General features: G+C 45.6%; 3 protein-coding genes and 1 long non-coding RNA gene across 8 annotated transcripts; 2 read left to right on the top strand and 2 right to left on the bottom strand.

Moving 5' to 3' along the window:
- Window positions 1-90: 90 nt before the first annotated feature.
- On the top strand, window positions 91-3,973 carry tchp (trichoplein, keratin filament binding). Of its 4 annotated transcripts, none has more exons than XM_076019527.1 (13): window positions 91-242; window positions 868-1,068; window positions 1,225-1,435; window positions 1,517-1,573; window positions 1,859-1,927; window positions 2,164-2,331; window positions 2,412-2,524; window positions 2,620-2,686; window positions 2,774-2,946; window positions 3,025-3,106; window positions 3,184-3,357; window positions 3,455-3,598; window positions 3,696-3,973. In XM_076019527.1, the coding sequence occupies exons 2-13, from the start codon at window positions 878-880 to the stop codon at window positions 3,726-3,728; spliced, it is 1,482 nt and encodes a 493-aa protein (XP_075875642.1). In that variant the 5' UTR covers window positions 91-242; window positions 868-877; the 3' UTR covers window positions 3,729-3,973. The 4 variants fall into 4 exon arrangements, with proteins under 4 accessions (XP_075875642.1, XP_075875641.1, XP_075875643.1 ...); XM_076019526.1 differs by having other exon boundaries at window positions 91-627; XM_076019528.1 differs by having other exon boundaries at window positions 95-165.
- Window positions 536-1,978, bottom strand: LOC142884080 (uncharacterized). The gene is made up of 3 exons (XR_012926119.1): window positions 1,840-1,978; window positions 840-1,056; window positions 536-653 (listed from the first exon to the last, which is right to left on the bottom strand). It is a non-coding gene; the product is annotated as an uncharacterized LOC142884080 (long non-coding RNA).
- Window positions 3,974-4,041: 68 nt separating the features above from the next.
- Window positions 4,042-18,122, bottom strand: git2a (G protein-coupled receptor kinase interacting ArfGAP 2a). Of its 2 annotated transcripts, XM_076019529.1 has the most exons (20): window positions 17,690-18,122; window positions 15,103-15,236; window positions 14,832-14,944; window positions 14,573-14,678; window positions 14,400-14,486; window positions 14,185-14,315; window positions 13,977-14,071; window positions 13,524-13,569; window positions 13,230-13,281; window positions 13,075-13,147; window positions 12,892-12,989; window positions 12,680-12,791; window positions 12,446-12,573; window positions 11,665-11,814; window positions 9,317-9,565; window positions 8,403-8,492; window positions 7,337-7,419; window positions 6,989-7,180; window positions 6,056-6,119; window positions 4,042-5,961 (listed from the first exon to the last, which is right to left on the bottom strand). In XM_076019529.1, the coding sequence occupies exons 1-20, from the start codon at window positions 17,739-17,741 to the stop codon at window positions 5,749-5,751; spliced, it is 2,268 nt and encodes a 755-aa protein (XP_075875644.1). In that variant the 5' UTR covers window positions 17,742-18,122; the 3' UTR covers window positions 4,042-5,748. The 2 variants fall into 2 exon arrangements, with proteins under 2 accessions (XP_075875644.1, XP_075875646.1); XM_076019531.1 differs by lacking the exon at window positions 8,403-8,492 and having other exon boundaries at window positions 17,690-18,121.
- Window positions 18,123-19,639: 1,517 nt separating this feature from the next.
- On the top strand, window positions 19,640-26,617 carry ankrd13a (ankyrin repeat domain 13A). The gene is made up of 15 exons (XM_076019524.1): window positions 19,640-19,964; window positions 20,731-20,866; window positions 21,110-21,234; window positions 21,338-21,383; window positions 22,078-22,221; window positions 22,320-22,509; window positions 22,816-22,882; window positions 22,996-23,077; window positions 23,165-23,226; window positions 23,309-23,439; window positions 23,512-23,669; window positions 23,797-23,982; window positions 24,078-24,238; window positions 24,342-24,406; window positions 24,864-26,617. The coding sequence occupies exons 1-15, from the start codon at window positions 19,857-19,859 to the stop codon at window positions 25,060-25,062; spliced, it is 1,860 nt and encodes a 619-aa protein (XP_075875639.1). The 5' UTR covers window positions 19,640-19,856; the 3' UTR covers window positions 25,063-26,617.
- The last annotated feature ends 494 nt before the right edge of the window (window positions 26,618-27,111 follow it).

Raw genomic sequence — 27,111 nt, 5'->3', positions numbered from 1 at the left:
AATAAACACTTCGTGGAATAAACACGATTCCACGAAGGGTGCTTCGCTTTTTTAAGAATAAACGCTTCGCTTTCGACAAACTCATTGACCCTCTCGACTTTCCGTAGTGTGGGTGGTAACTAGGAAGTTTTCGGCGCATCTTGCAGTGACAACCGTTTTCTAGTAGTAAGAATCTTTTGACTGAATTTGTGAAAATTTAAAAATCAAAATATTAAAAACTGAATTCACCACTTCGGAATAATGTGAGTATATTTTTTCAGCTAAATCATCCCGAGATTAAATTCGTAACTTTGGATTCTGCCGCTTTTTGGACAGTGCAATGTTTTTGTTTCCCTTTGTTCCAGTTTTAGTGTAGAAACATAGGTAGCCTTTCCTTGTCTGTGCTGGTTTCAAATACGTTCATTTTAGCAGACCGTGTGTATTGATTTATCTATTTTTAATCAAAAATAATCATGGAGTTAGCTCGAAACAGAAAATGAAGTACTGTGGATCTTATTACTGGGATCTTGGATGTATGTGGTTTGATGACAAATCACGCGAACCACTGTAATTTTCATCCTTTTAAAGGCGAGGCACACCTCTATCATCTCTCTCATTAAAGCAATGAATGTATCAGGGTTCCCTCAGGTAAGGAAAATCCATTCCAGAAGTGTCTGAAAAACAATAAAAGGCAATGGAAGAGGATTTAGCACAGCCAGGCAAAGAGCCGAAATACATTTAGTGTAAAACAAGATATCAGCTGGCTGTTGGATAGAGCGATCTCCTCTTTTCATTTCATGCAGGCACTAAAACACATAGTATAAGGAACATTTCAGAGTTGTTCTGTTTGCTCCAATTACTTAAAATGAATGCTGATCCATGCCCCAGCTCCAGCTCCATGGCCCTGCCAAGCCTCCAGGGTCGTCCGCCCAGCCGGTCCCGGGTGCTGGCTGCACACATGGTCAGGCATCGAGAGCAGGCGGCCCGTGACCGAGAGCAGTGGGAGCTGCATGCTCGGAACTGGAAAGAGATGAACGTCCGCACTGAGAGACAGGTGGCGTGGAGCTCCACTCAGTCCTACCAAAAGAGGTAAATTCACTTGTTATCATCAGTGGAATTTTGATGAAAAAATGTCTTGGAATGCATAGTAGTTTTTTGGTCGGTGTGTTGTGTGCTCACAATTTCAATGTCAATACAGATGCCGCATAAACACAATCAAATCCCTTGCTCTGTGTTTGCTCTCAGTATGTCGGCTTATCAGAGAAGGAGCCAGGAGGAAGAGAAGATTGCCAGGTTAGAGCAGCGCAGGAGCCGGCTGAGGGCCATGCTTCAAGAGGAGGAACAGCGACACGACGCAGAGCTGAAGGAATTGATGGCTGACAGGAGAGCGTTAGAAGGGCAGCGGCTGCAGGAAAAAGAGGCGATCCGTTCTGCAAGAGAGGACCGAAGGAAGCAGGTTTGCCATTTCTCCGCCCTGCTAAAACGCTGCATTGCCCTCAGGGCAAAACATTTATTTTTCCTCCCCATTTATCCACAGCACGTTGGAGGGCTGCTGAACGATTGTTGGGGGGAAAACAACTCAGAGGTGCCAAAGGTGAGCAGGTCTAAACAGAAGTGACACCGTGCCGTTGAGCTGCCGTTAGCTCATTCTCGGCTCTGTTTCTGCATCCAGTGCATCAACCGACACTCTTTTCCTTCCCCAGACAAACACTTGATCTGGAACCTTATAGGGCTTGTGAAGCTGATATTCTGTGACTTCTGTTGTTAGCCTGAGTCCTGTTTGAGAATAAAATGTTAGGGGTTTTATTTCCTGCTGCAGGTCAGGTTTATCAGCGTCTCTGCTACTGTCTCACTACTCACTGTTTTATTCTGTCCACAGGGCGAGTCAGCATTTCATAAAGATCATGTTATCAGCCCGTGGCAGGAGGAGATATCCCAGAGGAAAAAGGTGAGACATTAATCACAACCGCCTGGCTTCTTGTTTATGCTGTTGCTTTGATGGTCGTTCACAGGTGAAGAAGAAAAAAAAAGTGTTGTAATCTACCAACTATATGTTGTTGATATTTAATAAAACAGTGCACGAGATGTGTCAGCACAGTATAAACTCCTGCTTTAATCCTTTTTTTCCGGGAATGCAGCTTTGGTGGCTGATAAGTTCTAGTTGCTTTCACAACAAACTTACAGGAACATGAGACCGACCAGAAGGAGAAACCCCTGGACAAGGAGTGCGAGAGGACACAAGGGGAGGCTCCTGACAGGATGAAGATGGCAGAGAGAAAGGAGGAAAAGGAGCAAGCGAGAGAGGAAGAACTTCGCAAACAGATGGAAGAGCTGAAGCTGAGGGAAGAGGAGGTGTGGCTGAATACGGAGCAGAGTTTCTTGTGTAAAAACAGAATTGTCTTTCTAAATGTTCATTCTTTCCTCTCTGTCAGTCAGCTCATCTGAAAAAGGAGCAGGAGGCCCTGCAGTTGAAGCAGCAGGAGCTGGAGAAGCTCGCGGATCAAAGGAGAGCGGTGGAGCAGAAGCGAAAAGACTCTGAAATTGGGTAAAAGAAGGTTTTCTTTGACAGATTGCAATTAGGATGATGTTTAACTCTGGAGACACACAAGGATTCACTACTGTAGTCTTGCGCGCCCTCAGGCATTTTCTACAGCGGCACTATCGGGCTCAGCTGAAGCGCAGAGCGCAGCAAGTGCAAGAGGAGCTGGTGAGTCCGAGTTCACTTCATTGTGTTTATCACGCAGTCAAACCTGCCCGTCTCAAACACCCTTCTAAAACCCTCTGCATTCACCAGGAGTGTGACCGTAAGATCCTGGCAAGGTTGCTGTCAGAGGGGCAGGATGGCAGGAGGACGGAGTCCGAGCGAAGGGAGAGGGTCATCGCAGACGCCGCTTGGATGAAGCGTGTGATTGAAGAGCAGCTTCAGCTGGAGCGGGAGAGGGAGGCCGAGTTTGACACGCTACACAGGTGAGCGCCGAGATTCGGTCGCACGAAGACGTGGATTCTTCCTCAACGACAAACCCCCTCAACCTGATCCACCTCTAGAGAGGAGGCCCAGCGGGTGTGGGCGAAACGAGAGGCACAGTGGGAGAAAGAGGTCAAAGCCAGAGAGCAGCTAATGCACGAGGTGAGTGCATCAGGGGTCAAAGTGCAACCCAGTGGGATTCTGAAAGTGTCACCAAACTGCCTCTCTCTCCCATTCAGGTGCTCAGGGAGAGGCGGAAGCAGCTGAAGCTGAAGATGCAGAAGAACCGCGAGGCTCAGGTGGAGTCACTGAAGGAACGGGAGGAGCTGATCCAGCGCCTGGAGCTGGAGAGGGAGGCCAGGCGCCACCAGAGGGAGCAAGAGGAGCAGCACGTTGCTTCACGGATGCAGGAGGTGAGCACTCGGGTTTAGCACAGCATAGAGGAGCCTCGTCCCCTTTTCACAGCTACAGCAGCCAGGAACAACACTGTGGCGTACATGTTGACTGCAGGTTGAACAGCGCCAAGAACAGATGGAGCACGAGGAGGAGGAGGAGGACACGGAAGCTCGCCGGATCCAGGAGGATGAAGAGGAGGAGGAGGAAGAGCTGAGGCTGGAAATGCAGAGGGTGTCCACAAACGGCCACCAGGAGAAGGTGAGACGAAGGTTCAGTGCAGCAGGAAGCCAGTGATGGTGTTTGAATTGCAAGTCCCAGCATGCCCTCTGATTAACACAATCTTCATGCTTTCCAGACTGGCGGCAGACCTCGATCTGCCTGGACGTGAGAAACCTGCCAGACTGACAACCAAAAAGATCTGCGTGATGTAGCTACTTGGGTATTTTTTTCCCCAACACCCACATTCTAACATGTCAGCTGTAGAGGTTATTAGACACTTAATGAAAGAGTGAACCATTCATTGGTGTGCCCGGGGCCATGTATTTTATTGCCGGTTGTCGGTAAATGTATGTAGCTGTACATTCTTTGAATTTGTTGACTTTCCAAATAAAACTAACAAAAGAGACAAGAGAAGTGCGTTTACTGCAGATAGTGAATATCAAACATGACAAGTACGAAGAAACAGAACACACAAATCAAGCCATTGTTATAAATTAAGTTTATTTAGAAAATAATTATTTATCCAAGGTGCACCCCGACAGCTTCATCACATACAGTACGACCCCCCCGCACCACATTCAAGCACAGAGAGGGACAATACCTTGATCGGATCGAGAGGGACAGCGAACGCCACGTTGCACATACACAGAAGACACGTCTACAGCTCCATTCCAATGCTGCGCAATTACACACCAAACTGGCAGCTACTGAAGTGAACATAGCACAAATAACATGGGACTCGGACACAATGCGGCTGCTAGCAATAAACACCACCAACACAGCAATGGCACACGGCGCGGAAGAGCGTGTGTGAAGTGCACAGAATCATTTGAACCAAATACATCAGCGGCGCTGGTGAAGAACTTGCGACTGGGCCCCTGAACAAGCGTGTTCACCGACATCACACGGAGGTACACGTAGATAGCTAGACTACTGGACAGGGCAGAAACCCGCTTAATTGCTCCTTTAAGTGCAATATATGTTACTGAGCTACAAAGTGTGCTTCAATGGAAGGGGGACAGTTTTACACCTCCCGGTCAGCAGGTGTCACACTCTTGCCTCACTTATGTGTTGTGCTGGTGGCCGGGTGGACACAACTCCTCACATATTTTCAGAGCTGAGATGGGAGACATGTCAGGCGAGGACACTTGCGTGTGACAGTAAAAAAAAAAAAAAATAGTGTGACGACGCAGCCATGAGTCAGCTTTGGTAGTGGTTGTGTAACTTGTTCTAGTGCTGAGCCTCTCATGGGTTGGTTAGATGTTACGCTACAATATCTTACCTCATTACGGTCTGGCATGACAGTTGTGAAAAGCCAGTCTCTTCAGGTCCTTTATTGTCTTTCCGCTTAGATGACTAAACGCTGGACCAGTAGTGAACTCAGTCCCGCTGCTTTGTTGATTCAACAGCATTTGAGACAGTAGGCGGCTTTTTCTCTAGCGATCCAAAACTCTTGAGCTTCTGGGGTCAATGATATGTGACGCCAACGCAGGTTGTGCTTTTGGCTCAGAAAAACGTAATATTTCACCTCTTGTATTTTATTTTCCAGGAAAATGTTAAAATTGTCAAACCTATCTTGTGTGTTCTTTTCTTGACATTGTCGTCACCTTTAAGTCTGTTATATTTAATGGAAGTTACCAACAGGATCATTTTGTGTTTTGGAGATGACAGTTTATCCTGTGATGATTACTACACAGCACAATTAATGGAAGGAAGTCCCTTTGGCTACAGTGTTAGCAAAAGCATTTAATGAAAATATGGCTTTTTCTTTTTTTAGCATCCTTGTCTGTCTTTGGACTGATGATGATCATCAGGATCATGTGGATTTTATTGTTCTGTGCTTTACTTCTCCTGGCAAAAAGATTGATTCATTTTATTTACTAATGCAGATTGTTTTACATGAATAGGTAATTTCAGTGTGTTTGGCGCTCAGTGGCCAACAAGCTGCTTTAACATGATTTGTACTCATTTTAGCCCCAATATAGATTGTGCTGCTGCAGCCTTGTCTCTCTCTCTACGTAAGGCTGCGATTCTCAGACAGTTCAAGGTTGGCTTTAAACATTGTCAATATTAATGCATAAAAAAATCCCCAAACAATACATGCACATACCACAAAACAAACTTAAAAAAAATAGAGAATAAAAAAACAGAACTGAGATGCCGGCGGCTTTGCAGCCTGGGAAGTGCCGTTAGTTGGTATTTTCCTTTGTCGTTACGGTAACAAGCTGCTTTGCTGCCTTGGCAATATCGAAAGCACATTGGATGACCTGCTGGGTGACCAGCTGCATGTCCGGTCCTGGGCCGCCCTCTGACGGCATCGCCTTCTTGCACTCGCTCTGAAGCCGAAACGCACTGGAAGTCAACAAGCGCAGAGAGCCTCGAACAGTGTCTGAGCGAGGCTTCTGCACACACAGAGAGGAAATAATGTGAATAGACATTTGCAACTTGCTATTCACCTTAAAATGATGTTGTTGTTTTTTGTTGTCGTTTTCATACCTTGGGAAAGAGTGCCGCCATTTCAGTTACAGCCACATGTATTCTTTCTGAGCAGGGTATGAAGCTGTGAGGAAGAGAGATTCAGCTGTGAGCACAAAATAATCCCACATGACGATGATGGTGTTGTAGTTCATTTCATCAAAGAGCTTCCGCCATGCTTTTAAACTTTCTCAAGGGCGCCGATGCTTTACAGTGTTTACATCACACTGTGCGTTAACATCTCTGGTTTCAGGTCAGCTTCCATCATGCTCCTTTTTTTGTTTGTTTGTTTTTAGCATTGTAAGTAGCAAGCTGCGCCACACACCACAGGAACAGCAACCAACCTGCAAATGTGTTACATCAAACAGAGAATCTCATAAAAGCAACGCCGTGCAAAGGCGCAACTTTTGCAGAGTTGCATGTTGTTGCAGCCAGTGAGTCGCTGAGGAATAAAGGTGAGGCTTCTAGAACACAGCACACCAGTTAACAGAGGAGGAGAAAGGCCAAGAGGGTGAGTCGGGACGCTTCGTGACAGAAAGGAAAAGAAAACTGTGCCTGGGAGGCAGGGACAGAGGCCAGAGTACCAGGAGGCGGGATCAGGGGGCCGGAGGCCGAGTGGCTGCAGGGGAGGGGGGGCCTTCTCGGCCCAGGGCACCAGCGTGCTGAAACATCCGAGGCTGTGCCTGAGACGACGCACACCTTCGCTTCGCTCGCACGGTCTGTTCCATCGGCGGGGAGGCAGGGAGGGGTGGAGGGAGGGGCAGGGACACAGTGACACAGGGGCGGGTCATAGCAGCGGAAAAGAGTGAGGGCCAAGGGTGAAGGCTAATGGAAAAACACTGGGCGACGCACGCGGAACTACACAGAGCAGAGCTGTGGCCGTCGGCCCAGAAGAGACCCGGAGCAGCTGGAGATGAAACCGATGAAGAGACTTTGGATCCTGACGTGGCTGACCTGTCGTGTTTGTTCTCCTGGGCGGCTCGCAGCAGCTCCTGGATGTTCTTGGTAATCTGCTCCGTCTTGCGGATGACGTCCTCTGTGCTGGGAAGCGCCGGGTCTGACTCCATCTCCAGGTCATCCAGCTCCGGGATGGAGCTGCCCTCCCCCAGCCAGCCGCTGCTCCTCAGCCTCCCTCTCCGACACAAACTTCCAGCCAAAAAGAAGGAATTGAATTGTCTTTCTTGCTATTTCTTTTGCACTTATTTATAGATATTTGAAACTGTCCAATCAATAAGGAGCCCTCTTGTATTTCTTGTAGCCACTCCTTCATTACAAACCATCATGCCGGGGTGATTTTCTTACCCTGAATCCTCCATCTCTGACTCATTGAAGGTGTTGTCATAGTCACTTTCCGGCATGCTGCTCTGCTTCTCTAATTTTGACGCCTGGAGGGATCACAAAAGGCATAAAAAAAACAACAACTCCAACATGAGAAATCAGGGCCCAATCTTATAAATAAAACACACCGAACATATGAGTTCTAAAAAAAACTCAATAAAAACTAAATGTATATATTGCACAGTGCCCCATCCACCCACCCAAACACTGCATGTCAGACAGGAGTATGAACCAGTGAAAGCAATGCACATGACTCAGCCACTGTAGCTGCAAAGCAAGAGCACATCATCAGTGTCAACCATTCAGTGCAGGGTTAGTTCAACAGACTGGGCAGCGTTAGTTTACGCATCACCTCAACTTGAGCCGATGGTCTGAATCCCGCCAGTGAATAATGCAGCTGTCACAACTAACTGCCAAGGAGACGGGCGCAAGGAAAGCGACTGACCGACATACTTACATTTGTTTTCAGTCAGTTTAACAAAAGATAGATAAAAGATGGAATAATTTGATTCTTGATTTTTTTTTTTTTTTTGTTCTATTTTTGAACATAAATGCTTGGTTACCTGAGAATGTCAGGAGTGAGAGGAGGCTGCTGGAGGAAAGGGGGCCGAGTATTTGTTAGAGGAAACTGTATGAACAAGATCATCCGCAAGTCCTGCTTTTATAAATTTTCTTTAAAAAAAAAAAACAACAAAAAAAAACAAAACGAAAAAGTGACATTTCTACAGTTAATACTGAGCATTGCAGGTGCCTGGAGCAAAACAGAGCGCACATTAGAAATGGCAACTGCTGCACTAAGAAGCACAACTTGTGTTGTTATTCACCTATTTAGTCGTTGTGTCAGGGATGAGGACGATAGAGGCCGAAGAAGGTGAAGGTGCCCGGGAGGGGTCGGTCGGCCCATGCAGTGAGGATGAGTAGCAGCAGACAAGGGGAGTGAGCCACGTGAGGAGTGTGTGTGAGAAATGAAAGGCCTCCCGAGTGGCTTTGCCGAGCCCCTAGAAGTGGGCCGCGCGAGGATGTACTTAACCTTTTGAGTAATTTCATCCTTGGACCAGGACAGGGTGGATGGAAATGAGGGGAGTGATGAAGATGTGGTCACAAGTGGGCCCCTTTGTGTCTAAAGACAGGGTTTAGATCACAGTTGAGGGAGTCTTTCAACTTTAAATAAAATTTTCAAAAAGGAACTTAAAAGCACTTTAGACGCTTTTTCCTGGTATCACAAATAAACTATGTGAAGGTGGCTAATAGAATTAGTATTAGTGTAATCAAATGGCTGTTTAGTTTCTAAATATTAGTTTCAAGAGGGCGGAATCAGTTTTTAAACAGCAAGGAATAAAGTTTGGTTTGTTCTATAGCTCATTGTCCTCCTTCATTTCCTGCGTTCTCGACCGTTTCCTCTCTGTGTTCATTGTCCAGGAGAAGAAAACGTGTCTGAAAATCAGGAGGCGGGTGGTGGGTGGTGGAGTGGAGAAACAAAACTAGCTCCACAGTATTAGACAGGGTCAAATATGACATACTTCCAATCAAAGCCAGAACAGAAAGAGGTGAAATCATCATGCACTACAAAAAACACGGGGTATTTGTATTGGTAGTTTTAATGCTTCATCAACATAAAACACAGAAGAAAAAAAAAAAAAACAGAATAACAGCATCGGCTTCAGTGTACAACAAGCAACCCAGTAAAACACCAGTAACACAGGACGATGGAGTTATTTGAAATGTTTGTGGACAAGATGAAATGTGACTGCCATGGAATGTCTAGTTTTTAAAATGTACAGTTAAAAACACAGCGACCCAGCGGCGGGTGAGGAAGGAAGACGCATAAAATGGCCGGAAGAGAGTTTGGCAGACGGGGTAAAGAGTGGACACGGAGCTGAGGGAAGGAAATGGCGAAGGAGAGAGAGAGAGAGAGAGAGAAAGCAGGGAACAGGTCTTACTTACATGAGGCGGGAAGGGTTGCAGGGTGGGAAGAGCCTCCTCAGGGAAAGGGCTCTCCCCTTTAGGGTGATAGGGCTTGAGGCCTGAGCCCGTCTCATACATTGACATGGGCCGACTGGCCCGCGCAGACTGTCGCCGCTTCAGGGCGGAGGGGCTGCAGGGGTCGGGGTAGTCTGAGGCGCCGGGGCTCTGATAAATATTGGTTGGGACCTGGCGCCTGAGAGAGGTGTTCTCACTTTGCAGAGATTGAAGCTGGAAGAGACGGTCAGCAACACACGACGTGCTCTCAGCAAAAGCAAGCTTGGCTCCCTGTTCCAACCCACATTAAAACATCTGATTTTTTTTGTCAATCCTTTAAATGTTACTCCCTTGGAGAGGAGACCCAATATTCACGTTTGTGATGATGTGATGTGGAACGCTTCTGTGACAACTTGACGGTAGGGCTGTGCAATTAATCGATTTTAAATCAAAATCGGATTCATTAGTCAAGAAAAGGTGATCTCAAAATCTCAAAATCGACATTCCTCTCGGAGGCTTCCGGGCTGTGCGCCTCCTTTATCTTGCAAAATGTGAAAGTTTTGCACTTTATTCATTCATCGTTGTTCAAGATAATAGAAAAAACTTTTATTTTGAAAGTCACGTTTGGTGAATGACAGTTAAAGTTGTCATTTTGTCCACAGGGAGATTCATATGTTATTTATTTATTCTCACTTCAATTATCCCAAGGGATTCATCTTTGTTTGGTCAAGAAGACTGTAAACGTTGACACTTTACTAAACCCAAGGAGGATTTACAGTATCTTTCAGTAGCACTTCATTCCCAATAGGAAAATCTGTTTGCTATTTTCCTTTAAAAATAAAGATAAAAATATATTAGCAATAATTTATTCCATTACCTTTTGTAGTTTCACCAAATCGCCCAGCCCTACTTGAAGCGTTACTACCAAACATAGCTGAGGACATTTAGAAAACGGAGCAGCAAAGTGTCGAGCCAATTGAATTGCTAGTTCTGAAAAATCAAAACGTTTCCAAAGAAAATCACCAACTTTCTTACATTCCCCAGTGGTGATTGGTCGCGGACTCTCCTAAAATCGTGCGAGTAACACTGGCTTCAATTTTGGGAAAGATTTTATACATTAAATATGTCCTGCTGTATATAAATGCAAAGCAAGTGATAAGCAAGCTTCAGTGCAGTTCACAGGTACAGTTCAAGTCATAGATGGAGTCACAGTACGGAAGCATCGGCTGAAAATCAGGAGGACAAGAAGCTGCCAAGAAGGTGCAAAATCTAGGAGTTTAGGTCGGGAATGTAGGGGGGGGGGCAATTAATGCAACACATTGCATTAATTGATTCTTTGAAAAGTACTACCTCGTTTCACAGCAAGTCTAAAAAGTGGTCCTAAAATAATCCTACCGTCTTCTAATTTGTCGTATTTGTCCATTTTGGGGGAATCATTTTTTTTTGACCAATCAGACTTAGTTTGAACACAACACAATGACACATCATCAAAAACAACAAACACTTTGTCTGGGGAGTCACAGTGGCCAGTCAATGTTCATCCGAGCCACAAGTCACCTGACGCTCTTTGCAAAAATCAGCCAAAAGAAAGCAGTCGTAACAGTTCCCAACATGCATCAAGGATCACGGTAAAAAAAAATAATAATAATTTTTTAAACAGCTGGGTTCAGCAGGAGGTCAAACATTTGTTACACAATCTCAGACCCAACAGTGTAAACTCTCTGACTGAGCAGCTCGGATGCAACACAGTTCACAGTATTCACAGGCTCAATCCAGCTTCTCGCTATGACATCAGTGAGCTGTTCTCAATTAGCAGTGAGACATTTCACTCAGCAAAACCACATGTGCGCACAAAAAAAAGAGAGAAAAAAAAATCCAGAAAAACATGGAGACATTGTATGGTGATGAAGCAAGGCACGCACGCACACACGCACACTCACACACTCACAAGTACAGTTAGTCAATGAAGGTGGTGTGAAACCCTTCGGCCAGTACCTCGAAACATGCGTGTTAGTGGCATTAGACAGAAGAGGTGTCACCCTATTGATAAAAAAAAAAAAAAGACGGCAAATCAAAAATGAACAAATAACAAAAGCAACGCTGGACATCGTTGATGCTGTGGATTTAAACATGCTGGCCAGAACAGAGGGCGGAGCGGCAGGGCGCCGCAGCAGCTTCCTCCGACCACACGGCGGAGACTCCTCCATTCAAAGGGCCTCCGCGTCAGGGCGCCATCCCGCTGCTGACCACTGTGGCCCCCTCCCCCGCACCCCCCCACCCCGCCCCACCCCACCCCGGTGTTAGTGATCTCATTGTGGCGACACGGTTGATACCTTTTTCTGCATCAGCCTCAGCTCGTCGCTCAGGTCGTTGTTGGCTTTCAGCAGGTGCTGGATCTTGGCTTCGGACACGGACAGTTTGTTCTTCACCTCGATGTACTCCTGCATGGTGATGGGGCTGTCGGAGAGGTCCGAGTCCAGGCTCTGCGGAGGAGGCGGTGGGTGGAAATTGTCACGGCACACAGGCAAGCGAGAGTAGGAAAAAGAAAGAAAAAAAAGTAAGTGAGTAAAGAGGAAAAAAAGAAGCAAGAGTGGCTGCAGCTCGAGCTACACCTGATTTCTATGCCAGGCCAACCGCCTATGTTTTTTTTTTAAATTTTGATCTCTGACGGCGCTCTCAGTGCGTGAAATCAGCTCGCCCGAGGGAAGCGAGGTGTAGATGTGACGCGGTGCGTGGGAGGCTCCCTTGGGAAGAAGCGAAGGCAAAGATTTCTTTTTGCGGCAGACAAAAGGAGAAGGACAGAGGTGACAGACGCCTCTGTCAGAAATCTCTTTCTTCTCCTATAGCTCAGTTCAGTTAGGATCCTCACTTCCCGGAAGTGGAAGGTAGATTTTTGCTGTAGGGGACAAAGGCGTGTGTTCGCCTTGAGGCTGGGAGGTTGTGTTCGATCCCCAGCCAGGCTATACTAAGGACTGTAAAATGTTACCCATTACCTCCCTGCCTGGCACTCAGTGTTCAGGGTTGGATTTGGGGGAGGGGGCGGTTAGATCACCCAATAACTCCTCAAATGTGGTCGTCATCCTCACCTGACGCCGGTTGAAAGCGTCAGGTTACCTTGGTGCGGTCGCCTTTGCTGGAGGGAAGGTCTTGATCTGTGTCCTCATCCGACGGCACGCTGTCGTAGTCCGGCTGGTCGTTGTCCTGGCTGTCGGCGAGGCTTTTCAGCAGGAAGTCCACGTTGTCTGGTGGCGCACAGAGCAGAAGAGCTGTGACATACCGGTGCGACGCCACAACAAGAGTCTGCTGGGAAAAACGGGACGTAAGGAAGCGTTCAACAAAGTTGCTGACCCTTGGGGCTGCCTACAGAATTCCCCTGCTGCCTGCGCTTGGCGTCGCTCAATATGTCGATGACCAGAGTTGCAAATTCGTGCGCGTTGAACCTCGCCAGCTTCTGCCGCCCCTGAGTGAGAAAACCGAAGTCACTTCAGGGTCGATCGGAGCAAACTGTGCCGCCGAACAAAGTCCAGCGTTTGAATTTGGTTCCCCGAGAGCGGACGTGCCTGGTTCCGCGTGGATGAATACTCGGGGTTGACGGGAAGGAAGGGCACCACCGTCGTCTCCGTCACCAGCGTGCTGTGGTTCTGCGTTGCCAGCCACACTGCGGATGACACGTCAGGACTGAGCGTGCCGTCGGTGGAACAGCAACTGGCACCTTTTCACGTTGAGACGCCTCTCTACTCAACCTGCGTCGGTCTCTCGTCGGTCCACCTCGTCGTACACGTCCATGGCCAGCTCCTCAAACAGATGGTTGCTGAGCTGCGTCACAAACGACGAACGTCAGGGGGAGGAGACCAAACAAAAAGAGAGCGCCGCACGGCGGCTCCGGCCAAACACTCACCGACTGCAGTTTCTTCTTCGCTGCTTTGGCCAGTTCCGACAAATCTAAACTGCTGCGGGCGACAAGAACTCTGGTTAGCAGCCCGCTGATCCCCGCTGTGCCCTCAGTGCACGCTGAGCTCTACACAATACTTACATGTTTCTTATCCACGCAGAGACAGCAGGGAAAGAAATGCAGAAACATGGTGTTTTGGCATGTTAACCCGAGTCTTTATTGGCTCTACAAACATGTCAGTCCACACACAGACAGCCTCTCTATGTTACCCTATGGTTTCAGAGATTACTGCTCTCTTACCTGTCAGCCAACTGTGGGACGATGAAGTGCTGGCCGCTTTTGTGATCTGAAAGGGGGGGGGGGGGGGACAACATAAAAAAAATCAGAGAAATGTTTCCTCACTAGCCAGTGTCAGCATCTTCTATGAAGGACGGAATATTGTATTGCACTAAGTAGACACGTAGAAGGAAGAGGGAGTAAACTGTCCAGTAGGACTGGGCAACTTTTCAATAAGATTTTCTTTAGTGTCATGACAGTAATTAGTAATAAAGAAAATTGTAAAACTACACCCAGAATATCAGCAAGAGACTATTAATTGTATTTGCTACGTAGGCAACCTGGTCTGGAACTAAATAGTATTATTATTTCTTAAGTAACTGTATTGTACAAGTCTTGTCTGGCTCTATTACAGTAGCCCGTCTTTCTCCGTCTATGAAGAGACTTGGACAGCAGGACTGTTTATTCACTACTGACCTGGTCTTCTCCCACACAAGTAGAACGCCAGCCGATCAGTGAGCTCGTACTGAACCTCCACCAGACGATCCGCCAGCTCATGGTGTCCGGCTTCCCTGCAAAGTTTTTTAAAAAAAAAGCACCGCGCCACACTTTAGACTGCAGAGCTTCATCTTATTTGGATGGATTAAAAAAGAAAAGAGACAAAACGTCAATACGAAGGACTGACCGTGCGTAGTCGATGGGGGTTTTGCCGTTGCTGTCCGGCGCTCCAGGATCGGCCCCGTAAACCGTTAAAAGTTCAGCCTGAGACACTTGTCCCGCCCTTGCGGCGACATGCAAAGGAGTGTTTCCTTTTTCCTGGAGAGGCAAATCTCAGTGAGCTGCGTGAACTTCCCAAGGAAAAAACAAAGGCATCAAGAGTGACAACCGGATGCAACGTACGGGGTGAAAGAAGTTAGCCTGCGCTCCGAGGGAAAGCAACCGCAGACAAGTCTCCAGATTCCCTGTGCGGACGCTTGAGTGGAGTTGCTGGAAAATAAAGACATATATAAATATATAGGGCAGAAATAAAAGAGTTAAAAAAAACAAAAACTTGGTTTGATTTTCCTCCTCACTTTGCTCAGGTCCTTGGCTGTGGAGCTGTCGTCCTCGCGGCACGGCATGCGGTGGACAAACGCCAGCATTTGATATTTTGCTTTAATAAACTCTGATTTGCTCGGACTTAAAAGGAAACAGGCAGAGAGGGGTTCATTAATGACTCAGCAGCAGTACAAGTTGGAAATGGAAAGTTCAACAGTAATCGCTCTTTGCTTATTGAATTTAACGTCTAGTGAACGCAATGCGCTTCTCCATTCCCAGGCGGCGGTGACTCACTGCAGTTTGTCCTGAGGGTTGGCTTTGCGTTTGCCACTCATCACAGAGGCGGGATCCAGGAGAGAGTGCTCCCAGATTGAATTTGCGCCGTTGCCGTACAATGTTTGAACCATCTAGAGTGAGAATGAAATGAAAGAAAACGGTTCTTCATTTGGTCCTAGACAGTGTAGCTCAGATCCACAGTAATCATGAGCATATCCTCTGAGAGTGCTGAGCAATAATGTTTGTGTCGGGGAGGATTTTCCTGCGTTTTTTTTTTTTTTTTTTTTACCTGCAGCTGTGTGGCGGGCCACGGTGTGTGCGTCAGGTGGCGGACTTGCGAGCTGTGCCTCCCCAGGCTGCGGTGAACGCTGCAGCACTCATCACATATCAGCACACCTCTGTTCACCGAGGCCCAGCGAGGCTCTGACAGGGAAGACAGGGGAATCCCACCATAAAATAAGTCGACGGCATGGAATTTAAGAGAGAATACTACTCGAGTACTATTACGCCTGTATTTCGGTACAAGTGATAAATAAAGGCTCATTCATTCCGATAGAAGACGTCTGATCGGATGGAATTTTCACACTGGCACAGCCATCTCGAGCGTCGACAGCGAATGGTTCCAAGAAGAGAAAAATATCCAGCGAGCAGCAGTTGTGTGAAGGAAAATGCCTTGCTGATGTCAGGGGTCAGAGGTCGAACTGCTTGGTGACCAAAGAAAGGCAACAGGAACTCACATAACCGCTGGTTACAACCAAGGCCTGCTGAACAGCATCTGTGAGCGCACAATACCTCCATCCTTAAACAAACACCCACTTAGCAGCCACTTCATAAGGGACCTGATCCTACCAGGGTGCATCTAATACAGTGGGTGCAAATGGCTGGTGAATGATAACGTGATTATTTTTAGTGGCTTCAGCCAACTAGGCACACACACATTTATTTTCTTCTTCAGGCAAAATCGTCACTATTGCGCGCTAAGTCTTATTGTCTGGCTCAGAATACCGGAAAAGCATATTTGGGCTGATATAAGGTGTCCGAGGTACAGAGAACAAACCTTTCAAAATAAACCACAGCCGTTCTTTGCATTAAGATGCTCTGCCTCAGGGAGAGACACCGACGTTACACAGAAAAACACAACTGTACGGTAACTCCAGAGGGTGCCCACGCAGGCAGCTATAATAAGCATGGAGGGACTGTTTGACTGGGGGTTTATGGGAAACCATTATCCAGAGAGGAAGTGAAAAGCAACAGCTGTATGTTGGATCACCTCAGCCTCATTGTTGAAGTGCTGGGGAGCTTCCTCCATCAACGCAAACTAAAGAGTCAGACAGGTTGTTAACAATTATTTTGCACATTTTGAAAAAAAGGGGAAGTGCGACTGGGTGGCTTCACGACATACAAAAATAAATGTACTCAAAATAAATGTGTGCATTTAACCTTGACCTATTAAGTACACATCCTTTATGCACACAGTCAGGCCACCTGCCATTTACACCGAGACGTGTGCACCTCGAATCCAAAAATACATTGAATTCATAAGGCAAGCAAATAGCCAATGGTCTGAGAGGCAGATTGAGTGTCTGGCACAATGACAGGACAGACAGTGGAGTGTCTTAGCAGCAGCTGAGGTGGAGGACGAGCAGCTGCCATCACATTCTAGCACCTGGCACCCACTTTTTTTCTCTCTTTCCCTCTCCCTCTTTCTCTCTCTCTCTCTCTTCCACCGAGACCTGCGATACGGTGCTGACACGGGTCTTTCCTCAACACGTGCTGCTAAATTTAATACGCACATCTTGAAATTCTAAATATATTCCACCCCACTAACAACTGCTAGCAGTAGCAGTTGAAGGGCAATCTGGTCCAGCTGCTGTGCAGCCCGGGAGGATTTCACCAGACTCAGTAACACGATGACAGACAAGACACTCAAACATGTCCAAGAGTAAACATTCTCGCGTATCCCCTTCACTTTATCTCTGTGCATTAGAGGGGAACTTTCACTCATAATCATAACAAGCTGTGTGCTGTGCTTTGGTACTTTCAACAAATTGCGGAGCCATCAGAGAGAGAGAGAAAAAAAAGAATAAAATCTCTTCTGCACTGAAAAGCGTGCGGTCGACTCACTCAGCATCCTGTTTTGTTTCCTGTGCCTGCTGAAAACATCACGTCACTTCTGCATAAATGGGCCCTCTGAGTACAGCACAGACACTGCTATCACTTGTTCGTCACTCGCAGATAGAAGAATGCTTGCCTGGAAAAATCCAGTAACTTGTTTTCCCCTCCAACTTTGACTCCTTTATGCCTTAATAAAATAGATCATTTTAATAGATAAGTAGAGAATTAGAGAATCAAGGAGACAATAATATGTATGTTGATGAAAGCAACTAGGGGCAACGTTTTTTTTTTTTTTGTTTGTTTTTTTTAATGTTTACTTTGTTTGTATGCGTCGCAATGTAGACCAATCAAGGGTTGGGTGATCCATCCAAAGATAGTCAGAGTTGGTGTAGGAAAGGCAAAGGCAGGTGCTACACAGACGGTGCTGCAAATATGAACAACTTGGCTATGTTGGAACTATGCATCACAAAAGCTCGGTCTAAAAAAAATAATAATAAACCCTGCCCCAATATTTAAGTCGAGTTCCTTCCTCACTTTAAAGCTGCAGCTGCTTCAGCTGTTCATCACCTGTGTGACAACTATTCAACTCTCCCGGTGTCAACGCTCGTCCATCGCAATTAACCCAACGTGGGCCAACGAAAGCCGCCGAGGCCCTGAAGTGATAATCTGATTTAAGAGGACTTATTTAGGAGGTGTGTGGAGAGCAATGCTTGGGATTACAGGGCAGCTAACATTGGCAGCTCCTGAATTCGCCCGCTTACCTGTGACACTGCAGTCGGCGCACACCTCAGCGTTCCGCAGCCGCTTGGACATCCTCGGACTCCGCAGATGAAATAACAGCGTTGAAAGAAAACGAGACGGCGATGTCCGCTACGTTACGCTCACCATTGGTCGCCCTGTGAGAATTTCCTTCCGCGTTAGCTCGCCCTAGCTAATTATAAAACATCCTCGCGAGGAGCGACCCCTGCTACTTCATTCAACTGGTGAGAGCCTCGTCCTTTTTTTGGCTACGCGTTTGCGCTGCCACCATGGTGACGTCACCAAGCAAGAGAATCACACGGCCGCTGCGTCTTTCCAGTAACTTTGTGGGCCGACTGGACAGCTGGTTAACCGAATGCAACGTATCCGTTTGGTAGTTAACTCTCGACGACAGTGCGACAGTGTGAAGAGTGGGAGCAGTCGGTCGCTGCAGGCAGCAGACACACTGAGCCTCGGCGGATGTGGCACTTGACGCCCAGAGTTTTGTCTCACAGGAGGGAGAAACCAGCCATCACTTTGAAATAACCCGTCAGTGTCTCCTTCACTTGTTTTGAGGGAAATGCCGAGCCGTCGTAGGACAACAAAAAAATATATGACGTATATAGATGAACCCTGCATGCAAACATTGACGAGTAGGGTTTTAGGGGAAACTCAAGCCTGACAGTTTGAACGGAGGATTCAAACCCCAAAACCTTGCAGGTACAGACAAGACTGCCTTCTCTCCCTCTTACAATCTGCACTATCACACCCTTTGCACCCTATTGCCTGATATGATCTTTGGTGTCTCCTTCAATAGCCAAAAGTCTATAAACTTACGATTGTCTCAACTAAATTGACTTTAGCTGATAAATCCCATAGATGCATTGTCACGGCTCAGAACAACACAACCCTGAATTTCAACTTCAGGGACAGTTACATGTGCATTGAGAAAGTAAAAAAAAAAAAAATAATCAACAGGTGTCCATAATTTATTTTATATATTCCATAATACCAAACCTCAATTAATTACTGTTGACAACAACCACATGACGTGTAATGCAGTTTAGACTGCAGCACAAACGTGTTATGGCTTGCATCCCAGTCAACAGCACATTCCCATTCTGGATACATTTTAAGTGGTTGTAGTTTAATGAATAAATAATAAAACAGCGTAGTGTCGTTTTAAAGTGAAACGCGCACGCGTACGCGCACGCAAGCCCACACACAAATAAATAATAATGTTTTAACCGTCCACTGTTGTCTTAGTTAATGTATACTCGCATCAGGTAAGCCTTTCAATCTCTCTTGGGCGTTCTCTTGGCATAATTTAACACCAGTCACTTCCTCGTTCAAAAGTTTTGAAGCGAAGGCATCCCGGTGTAATGGTGAAGTTTGCATGTCTGCCAAAAAGGCGCACAAGGCGAACGGGAGCGCGCACGGTCCAAATGGAAAGCCCCTAAGGCATCGTCTCCGCTTTGTGAACCAATGTTTTGCGTGAGTACTTTCACGGGGATAACTATATACGGCCTGCACTTCAATTCCACCAACACCTCCTTTGCACTTTCATTCCCATTTTTTTTTTAACTTATGAAGGCTAACATTGACATTGATTTGACTGATGTCAAATCATGAGTATTGGGTGCAAAAAATGTCACACAAGGGGCGAATGCATTTTCTGTCGTTGTTGTCTGTCATATGTTTTTAAAATAAATAAAATTACTTTACATTACGAAAATCTTCTGCATGTAATGCTCGAATAGTGGCACATTAAACCCTTAAAAAGGTGTATTGAAATTCACGATTGTACACTTATCAACTTCACTAATATGAATCCTTTATTTGCATTTAAATGTAATGACAGTTTTGTGGGTGCATTAGCCGAAGTTTAAAGTCAATTTTCGGTTTAGGGGGAGGGAATAATTCAGGTATATATCAAGTTTGTCCCTAACACTCTTCCGTCGTTCGCTCCCGCGAGGGGCTCTCAATTCTCAGTAGGCACCCGGAAGTACGCTTAACACCGGTTGGGCTGTTCCGATACTTTCGGTTGTTGTTGTTGTCAAATGTAATGGGCGTTAAAGATGTTCACGGCGTATTTTAGACAAAGTATCTCGGTGTTGACGCGGGTTTCTCCATGGCAGTGAGCATTAGAGGCTGGCTTACGTTGCACTGAGCGGCTCCACAAGGAGGAAGATGTCCACCGCTAACATTAGCCAAGAGATCAAGGAGAAGTTTCCTCTGCATTCCGCAGTCTGGGAGAATGATTACAGACAACTGGAGGAAGAAATTAGAGTACCACAGGTTGGTAAGACACTGAGCAGCTCACTTCACAGGTCTGCGCCCATAAAACAACGTTCTTTTGCTCGATGGAGTCCGTGGGGAGACGTTAAGTCTCTTGCAGTCATCGAGTTGAAGTAGGCCAGTCGTGTTGACAGATGCTACACTGTGATCCTCTTTTTAATGTCACTGTGTCAAACACAGATTTTGTTTATTCTTTGAATAAATTACACTACAGCTCACTGAACTTTACCGTTGCGACTTTTACAAACAGACTGATGTCATGTTTCTAGTTGTAACTTTGTGATTTCATCGCGGCTATTTGTGCTACTCGGATTACTCACACACAATAAGCTACTTCTGCTCAGAATATATGTGCCTCTTTTGGTTTGTTTTTTTGTTTTGTTTTTTTGTTTTTTTTGTACTAAGCTTATTCTATTTGTTTTAATGCGCAACACCTTTACCACCATTTGTTATATAGTCTTCTGACAAATTCCGATTATCATGTTACAATGCCCATCCTCAATTGGGCGATAGTTGGAGTTACCTGTAGTTAACGTTGTTGTTTGTTCTTCCTGTAGTTCAAAGCTGTCATTACTGGCACAACTCAGAAATCCCAGTCACGACCGCACTTTTCTCAGCGGCATGGCTCACGATGATTGGTTAAAAGTGTGCACTCCTGTGTCATTTCCAGCCATGACCTCAGTGAAAAGGCGTTTAGACAGATTCGGTGTTTATTCAACCCATCATTTACGGATGGTTTTAACAAATGCATGTTGTGTTTTCGCAGAATGACATAGAGGCTGTAGACCCAAGAGGTCGGACGCCCTTGCATCTGGCCGTTTCGCTCGGGCACCTGGAGTCAGTGAGAGTTCTTCTCAGACTTGGTGCTGCTGTGACTAAAGAAAATGGCCATAGTTGGACAGGTAAGTTTTAATGGACCAAAGAGGTTTTTTTTTAATTTTATTATTGTTATTATTCTTACCGAATATACTTGATAATATAAATGATTATTTGCTGTGCGTTTTCTAAAATGTATGCTTTGACTGCAGTAAATGGTGTGGTTGTGGTTTCCTTTCATTGGAGATTTGCGGCTGCTTAGGAACTGATGTCATTACCTTAAAAGCTTTCAGCGGTTTGTTGAAACTCTTCCGTCTCTGCCTGTCCAGCACTACAGGAAGCAGTCAGCACTGGAGATCCTGAGATGGTTCAGCTGGTGCTTCAGCGCAGAGACTACCTCAAAGCCTCCACTGCGCTGGGAGGAGTGCCTGAGCTGCTGGCAAAGATACGAGAGGTCTGCCATGTTGTCATCCATCTGTACCACAAACTTTGAAATATATAATGACAAGATAAATCATTTGTTTTTTTTTTGTTTTTTTTTATCTTGTCATCTACAGTCTCCAGACTTCTACATGGAAATGAAGTGGGAGTTTACCAGTTGGAGTGAGTTTTCTTGCTTATGCGTGTGCCTGAGGTTAATTGAGAACAGAAAATGTCAAAGTGCTAAAATGTTACTATGATATTCTGCACTTAAAGTGCTGAATGTTACTATAGCCAAAATCATGTATACACACATCAGGAAAAGAAAAATTTGCATAAATATTTCAATACCAAATTTATTCAAACGTCACTAAATTAATATGTTTGGCCTCTGCAAGAATCAAGATGCATTTATCTATATGTATTGAAGTACTTATACAAATTAAATATTTATGCAAGTTTTTTTCTTTTCCTGATGTGTAGCTACATTGTTTTGGCTGACTGTAGTAAAGGATTGAGTCTCTGAGAAAATGTCTTAATAAAAAAAAAAAAAAAGTAAGTTCAATCTAAAATCATGTAATATGTATACACACACACAAATATCCATAAAAATGCAAAAGCGCACGATGCACAGTCGTTGACCTGCCTTTGTTGCTCTAAGCAAGAAGAGGATATCTGCAAGTGAATGTCAAGTCTTTTCCGGCCAAGAGGTCTGCTCTGTTCTACTGGACCGACCACATACCTGCGTCACCATGTTTGAAATATTTGTTGTGGCTGTTCTGTCCTGCCACATTGGTTTGGAACTATTATTTTAACTACTATTTATTCTTTGATTTATTTGCACAACGTGACTTTGATGTGCTTTGTGTTTTTGCAGTCCCCCTGCTGTCCCGGGTTTGCCCGAGCGATGTGTGTCGCATCTGGAAAAGCGGCGCCAGCCTGCGGGTGGATGCCACCCTACTAGGTTTTGAGAACATGACGTGGATCAGAGGCCAGAGGAGCTACATCTTCAGAGGAGATGGTGTGTGTTTCTGTCCGCACACAACAAAAATGATTTTCGTGCAGTGCCTCTTGAAGAAAATCGTATCCCTGAGATTTTTTTGTTGTTGCTTTGAATAGATTCCTGCGCTGAGTTGATGGAGGTGAACCATGACGAAAAGGTGGTGGACACTGAGCGCTTCAACATTACCCAAGAAATGGAGGATGTGACATTAGAGTCCATGCAGCCGGCTGAGCAGGAAGTTGCCAAAAGGCTGACGACTCCTATTGTCAACACCTACTTGGATACAAAAGATATTAGCTTTGAGAGGTAAGAGTCATTCATCCTCTAAAATTATATTCCTCACAGCTGAATTCACTCTCTTAATAAAACAAGTTAATGCCAGCAAGGTCTTTTTCGTTTAGATCACTTTAGTTCCAATAAAAAAAATCTTGTAGCATGTAATGTGCCGTGTTGTGTTGTTGTCAATGCATGCTTAAGATTCTGACCTTCTTTGCACGACTTCATGTGCACAACCTCAGTTGCAGTTGCAAATGTTTAGAGAGCTCAGAGTGCTTCGGTATAAGCCGTCCAAATTGGAATATGTCATGTTTCATAATGTTTGTCCTTTCATAGGATCAAATCTGGGATTTGGGGCTGGAGAAGTGAAAAAACAGAAGTTGTCAATGGATTTGAAGCAAAGGTTTGTTGTGAAAGATACATTTCATGATAGTGTGAATTGCAGTGTGCAACCAATGAGAATTGGCATAACTATTTCCAATTACAAATGATGATAGATTTTGGTTGCTCTCCCAGGTTTTCAGTGTGAACAATGTAAATGTGGTAATCAGGACCAGGACCGAACATCTTACAGATGAGGAAAAAGCCAGAATAAAAAGTATGTAGAAATGTATTAATTAGTAGCAACTTTTTAAGTACATACTAAAGATATGCTGGAGTAAGAATTCTTGTGTACGACCTTTAGGTGAAAGGAACATATTGGAGTCTCTGCTCGGGACAGTGGAACAGCACATAAGTGCACAAGGGGTGAGATGTTCATTCTCTTCTCATTTAAAATGTCTCCATTCCCATGTAACAGCCAATTTCATGAGATTGCTCCACTTACTAGGACCTGACTCTGGAGTACGCAACTGCCACAAATCCCACTGCCATCACGCCAGAGGAATACTTTGATCCTGATTTTGACCTGGGGAACAGAGACATCGGCCGGCCCATTGAACTCAGCATCCGAACACAGAAGTAAGATTTACTGCCATAAACCATTAGGCTGTGGGTTTTCTCCATTCAGAAGTCAACCTTGCTTTGGTGCAGATTCAAAGGTACTCTGTGGATGAGCGAGGAGCATCCCTTGTCCCTGGTGGAGCAGGTGACCCCCATCATCGACCTCATGGCTCGTACCAGCTCCCACTTTGCGCGGCTGCGGGACTTTGTGACCCTGAAATTCCCCCCTGGATTTCCTGTGAAAATAGGTACACCAGTATGATTGTTCAGCTCCTGCTAAAGAACATCCTGAAGTTTCAAGGATCACCTGCCACACCAGTCGAGTATCGGCAGCTGAGCAATGGTCGGACCTTGTTGTCCCCTCCTTTCTTGCAGAGATTCCCCTGTTTCATGTGCTGAACGCCAGGATCACATTTGGCAACGTCAACAAATGCAGTACCGAGGAAGAGGCAAAGCCGACACCCGCCTCCACACCGACGCCCGCCTCCACGCCAACGCCCGCCTCCACGCCGACGCCCGCCGCCTCGCCAACATCCTCAGGAGAGGACGAAGAAGCTGCTGGTGGGAAAGTTTTCCAATTTCCCTCTCCAAATACTGAGATTTAGTCGTGTTTGTGACCCCTAACCCCCTGCTTTTCTCTTTCTCTATCCAACCAGTGCTGCCTCCTTTCCAAGTGTCTCCATCAGTTTTCGAGGTGCCTGCCAATTACCACCGTCGAGGAGGCAGCCGACACACACCCATGTCCAACAACGACGAGGAGCTGTTGCAGTACGCCATCCACCAGAGCCTGCTGGAGTCTCACGGGGTCGAGGGCCAGGTGAGAGGAGCCAACGGCTCCCCCAAACACTCCTCTGTTGCTGTCACCCTGTCAGCCTGGCCCGCCTTTAAGACTCTCCTGACGTCTGTCTGTGTCAATGTAGGAGGTGACGTGGGACGATGCTGTCGAGGACTTCACTGACATTGTGCCCAGGAGCCAGAGTGACAGGTAGGAGCACAGGATATGGGTCGTTGCCAACGTTCTTTGTAGAATTTAGCAACGGTTGGGCTTCCATTACAGTCTACCACAAATATTGACCAAGTTCTGCACTTTGTCAGTGCACCTGCTTTCCCGTGCTGTTGGTGGCCCAGTTTCTGTCAGCCTGATGTCATTTAACTTCTGCACAAGAAGAGGGCAGATGTTGAAGGGGAGCTTTTTTCCCTGATTGCAGTCTGATGTGTCCTTAATGTTGAAAGACTGCAGCGTCCTCATCAGCCCACACACACTGCTGCTCTTATGAAAGCCATCATTTTTTTCCTCTGGTATTTGCAGATGCATTATGCATTAATTTACAATTCTGTTTAGCTTGAAAACGTTCTTTGCAAATGTCCATAGTTTCTTAAGGTTCTTGAGCGCAAGACCCTCAAAGCTTCGTCCTGATTTTCCCTCACTGCTGCCATTCTAGGAGTATCCCGGAGGGGGTGCTAGTAGATTACGCAGACACCTCCAGCCCTGCCACTTCCACGTCTGCCTCCAGCCCCGACACAGACCTCCGCCTGGCAATGGAGCTCTCGGCACAAGCTCAAGCCGAGGAGGAGAGACTGAGGAAGCAGGAGGAAGAGGAGTTGGAGAGAATATTGCAGCTGTCCCTCACTGAGAAGTAAAAAAAGAAAGAAAGAGAGGAAAAAGGGTATAAGAGGGAATGATAATATAACGTCTTCAGATCCAGAAGCAACCACCGCACCTCAGTTTTCCTTCCTAACAACAGTACTCATCTATGCAACAGCAGATAACTTCCTGTAACAGTTCATTCTTCCCAGGACAATATCAGACTCTCTCCAACTGATTTTCTTTTTTCAAAAGGTATTTTTGGTAAGAGCATAACTCCTTTCTATATTTCTATCTCTGCACAGTGAATCTCCATCCTCAAACCGAATCCATGGACATCCAGGTTCTTTGTTTTGTTTTCCAAATGAGAAATGCAGCAGAAACCCACATGTGCCGGTCATATAGTTTGCAGAGAAGAATCAGTTCAAAGCTATGAAGGTTTAATAAATACACGTTAGACCCTAGGTGATTTCACTTAATGCTGGCAATATCCCGCTGTTCCTGTTTCTCGTACACTAGAATGATGAGGGCTGAGGAAGCTCGTGGTACTGTGGACTTAAAGGGATGGATCGAAGTCTTTATTTTTTTTTTCCTGTAAAGTCTACTTAAAGAGTCGCCTTTTCGAGGACTGTGGGCTCACTGAATAGCAGAAATCTCAGGGTTCCCATTTTACTCCCTTTTCTTTGAAATTAGTTTATTAGCTGTCCAATTAGAAATTGGTATCCCGCAATTTTCTTTTCCTTTTTTGTGTTGCTGTGTCATTCATTAATGCATATCACTTTATGCCATTCAATGCTGATCCAGAGAGCATTTTTGCATCGAGTCAAAAGTTCCTAAATGCATTTTCTTGTACTTTGTGAATGTGGACTCCAACAGATGGTTAAAGCCGTGCGTGTCGCTACAAGAGAAACTAAACGACAGCCGCATGGCAACACGGAGGAGGGTTTGACTCCTGACTTCTGCCTTTTTTTTTCCTCCACACTCGCTCCGACGTCGCGGTCCAAAGGAAGTTCGCAAATATGTTTCGTCAACTGTCTCTGTCCAACAACAGCCATCACCTCACTTATAACATGCAATAGCAGTGACAGGCACAACTGTGGATTGAATTGACGCCGCAGAGATTATTTCAGAGCAGACTGAAGGCCTTTTGTAGCAGAGATCGACCTGTGGGCCTCGAGTGGCAGAGAGAGCGGCGCAGGAACACACATGCTCGCCATACGTAGGATTCGCTTTTCCAGCATGTGCCAAGGAAACGCTTCGCTCCTTCTGGGCAGGAGGTGATGACAAACTTAACACGGTGCCACTCAAACTAATCTTTTATGAACAGATTTTTAAGAGTTTTGTACCATCAAAATAACATAGCGGTTTTTAAATATGCCACATCTGAATCAACCCGCACAGTCAATTTCACCGACAACGACCATTAAAAAAAGGCTTTCGCTTAAAAGTCGGCAAGAATAAATTAAAGCTTGTTTGGTTGAAATAATGCAGATCTTTATAACCCACCCTTCCAACTGCAGTTTTTTTTTATGTGTTTGAAATTTAAGATAATGTGTTTGATTCAAAATGTCATTTCTAACATGAAATAAAAGCACTTTATTTCCATCAGCAGTGAACGTTCTGCGTCCTTCTTTTCCTGGTTCGTGAACAGTGAGATGTTACGCTGATAAATCAGATTGTCATTGAAGCGCGCAAAAGGCCGCACACATGCATTTGTAGTAGGTAGTTTGTTTAGCTGCTCTTTTTTTATATGAAATTCTCTGAAGATCTAAAAAAAAAAAAAAAATACATGCATGCACTCACATTTATTCTTATCTAATGAGTACTCGATAGCAGTTTTAGTACGTTTTTCATGTTTTTGTTGGCTGCCTCCGTGTAACTACGTTACATACCATACCACCTTTTATTTTGTTCTGTTCAGCTTAAGCTGTTTTCAGATTGCAATGCATGGTGTTGATTCATCACATACAAAAGGGGGTTATGTCCTGATATTCCAATTACAGTACAATGTCATCAGAAATCAAGATTAGAGTCATCAGACTGTATCTGATCAGAAGCCTAAAGTAAGTTTCTCTGTAAGGTGTGTGTGTGTGTAATGAAAACCA

The sequence above is a fragment of the Nelusetta ayraudi genome, unplaced genomic scaffold (genome assembly GCF_046127955.1).
Source record: "Nelusetta ayraudi isolate G7.1 ecotype Tasmania unplaced genomic scaffold, CSIRO-AGI_Nayr_v1 ptg000010l, whole genome shotgun sequence".
Lineage (NCBI taxonomy): Eukaryota > Metazoa > Chordata > Actinopteri > Tetraodontiformes > Monacanthidae > Nelusetta > Nelusetta ayraudi.
Note: the sequence above shows the minus strand (reverse complement) of the source record. Positions and strands in the feature narration are given on the sequence as shown.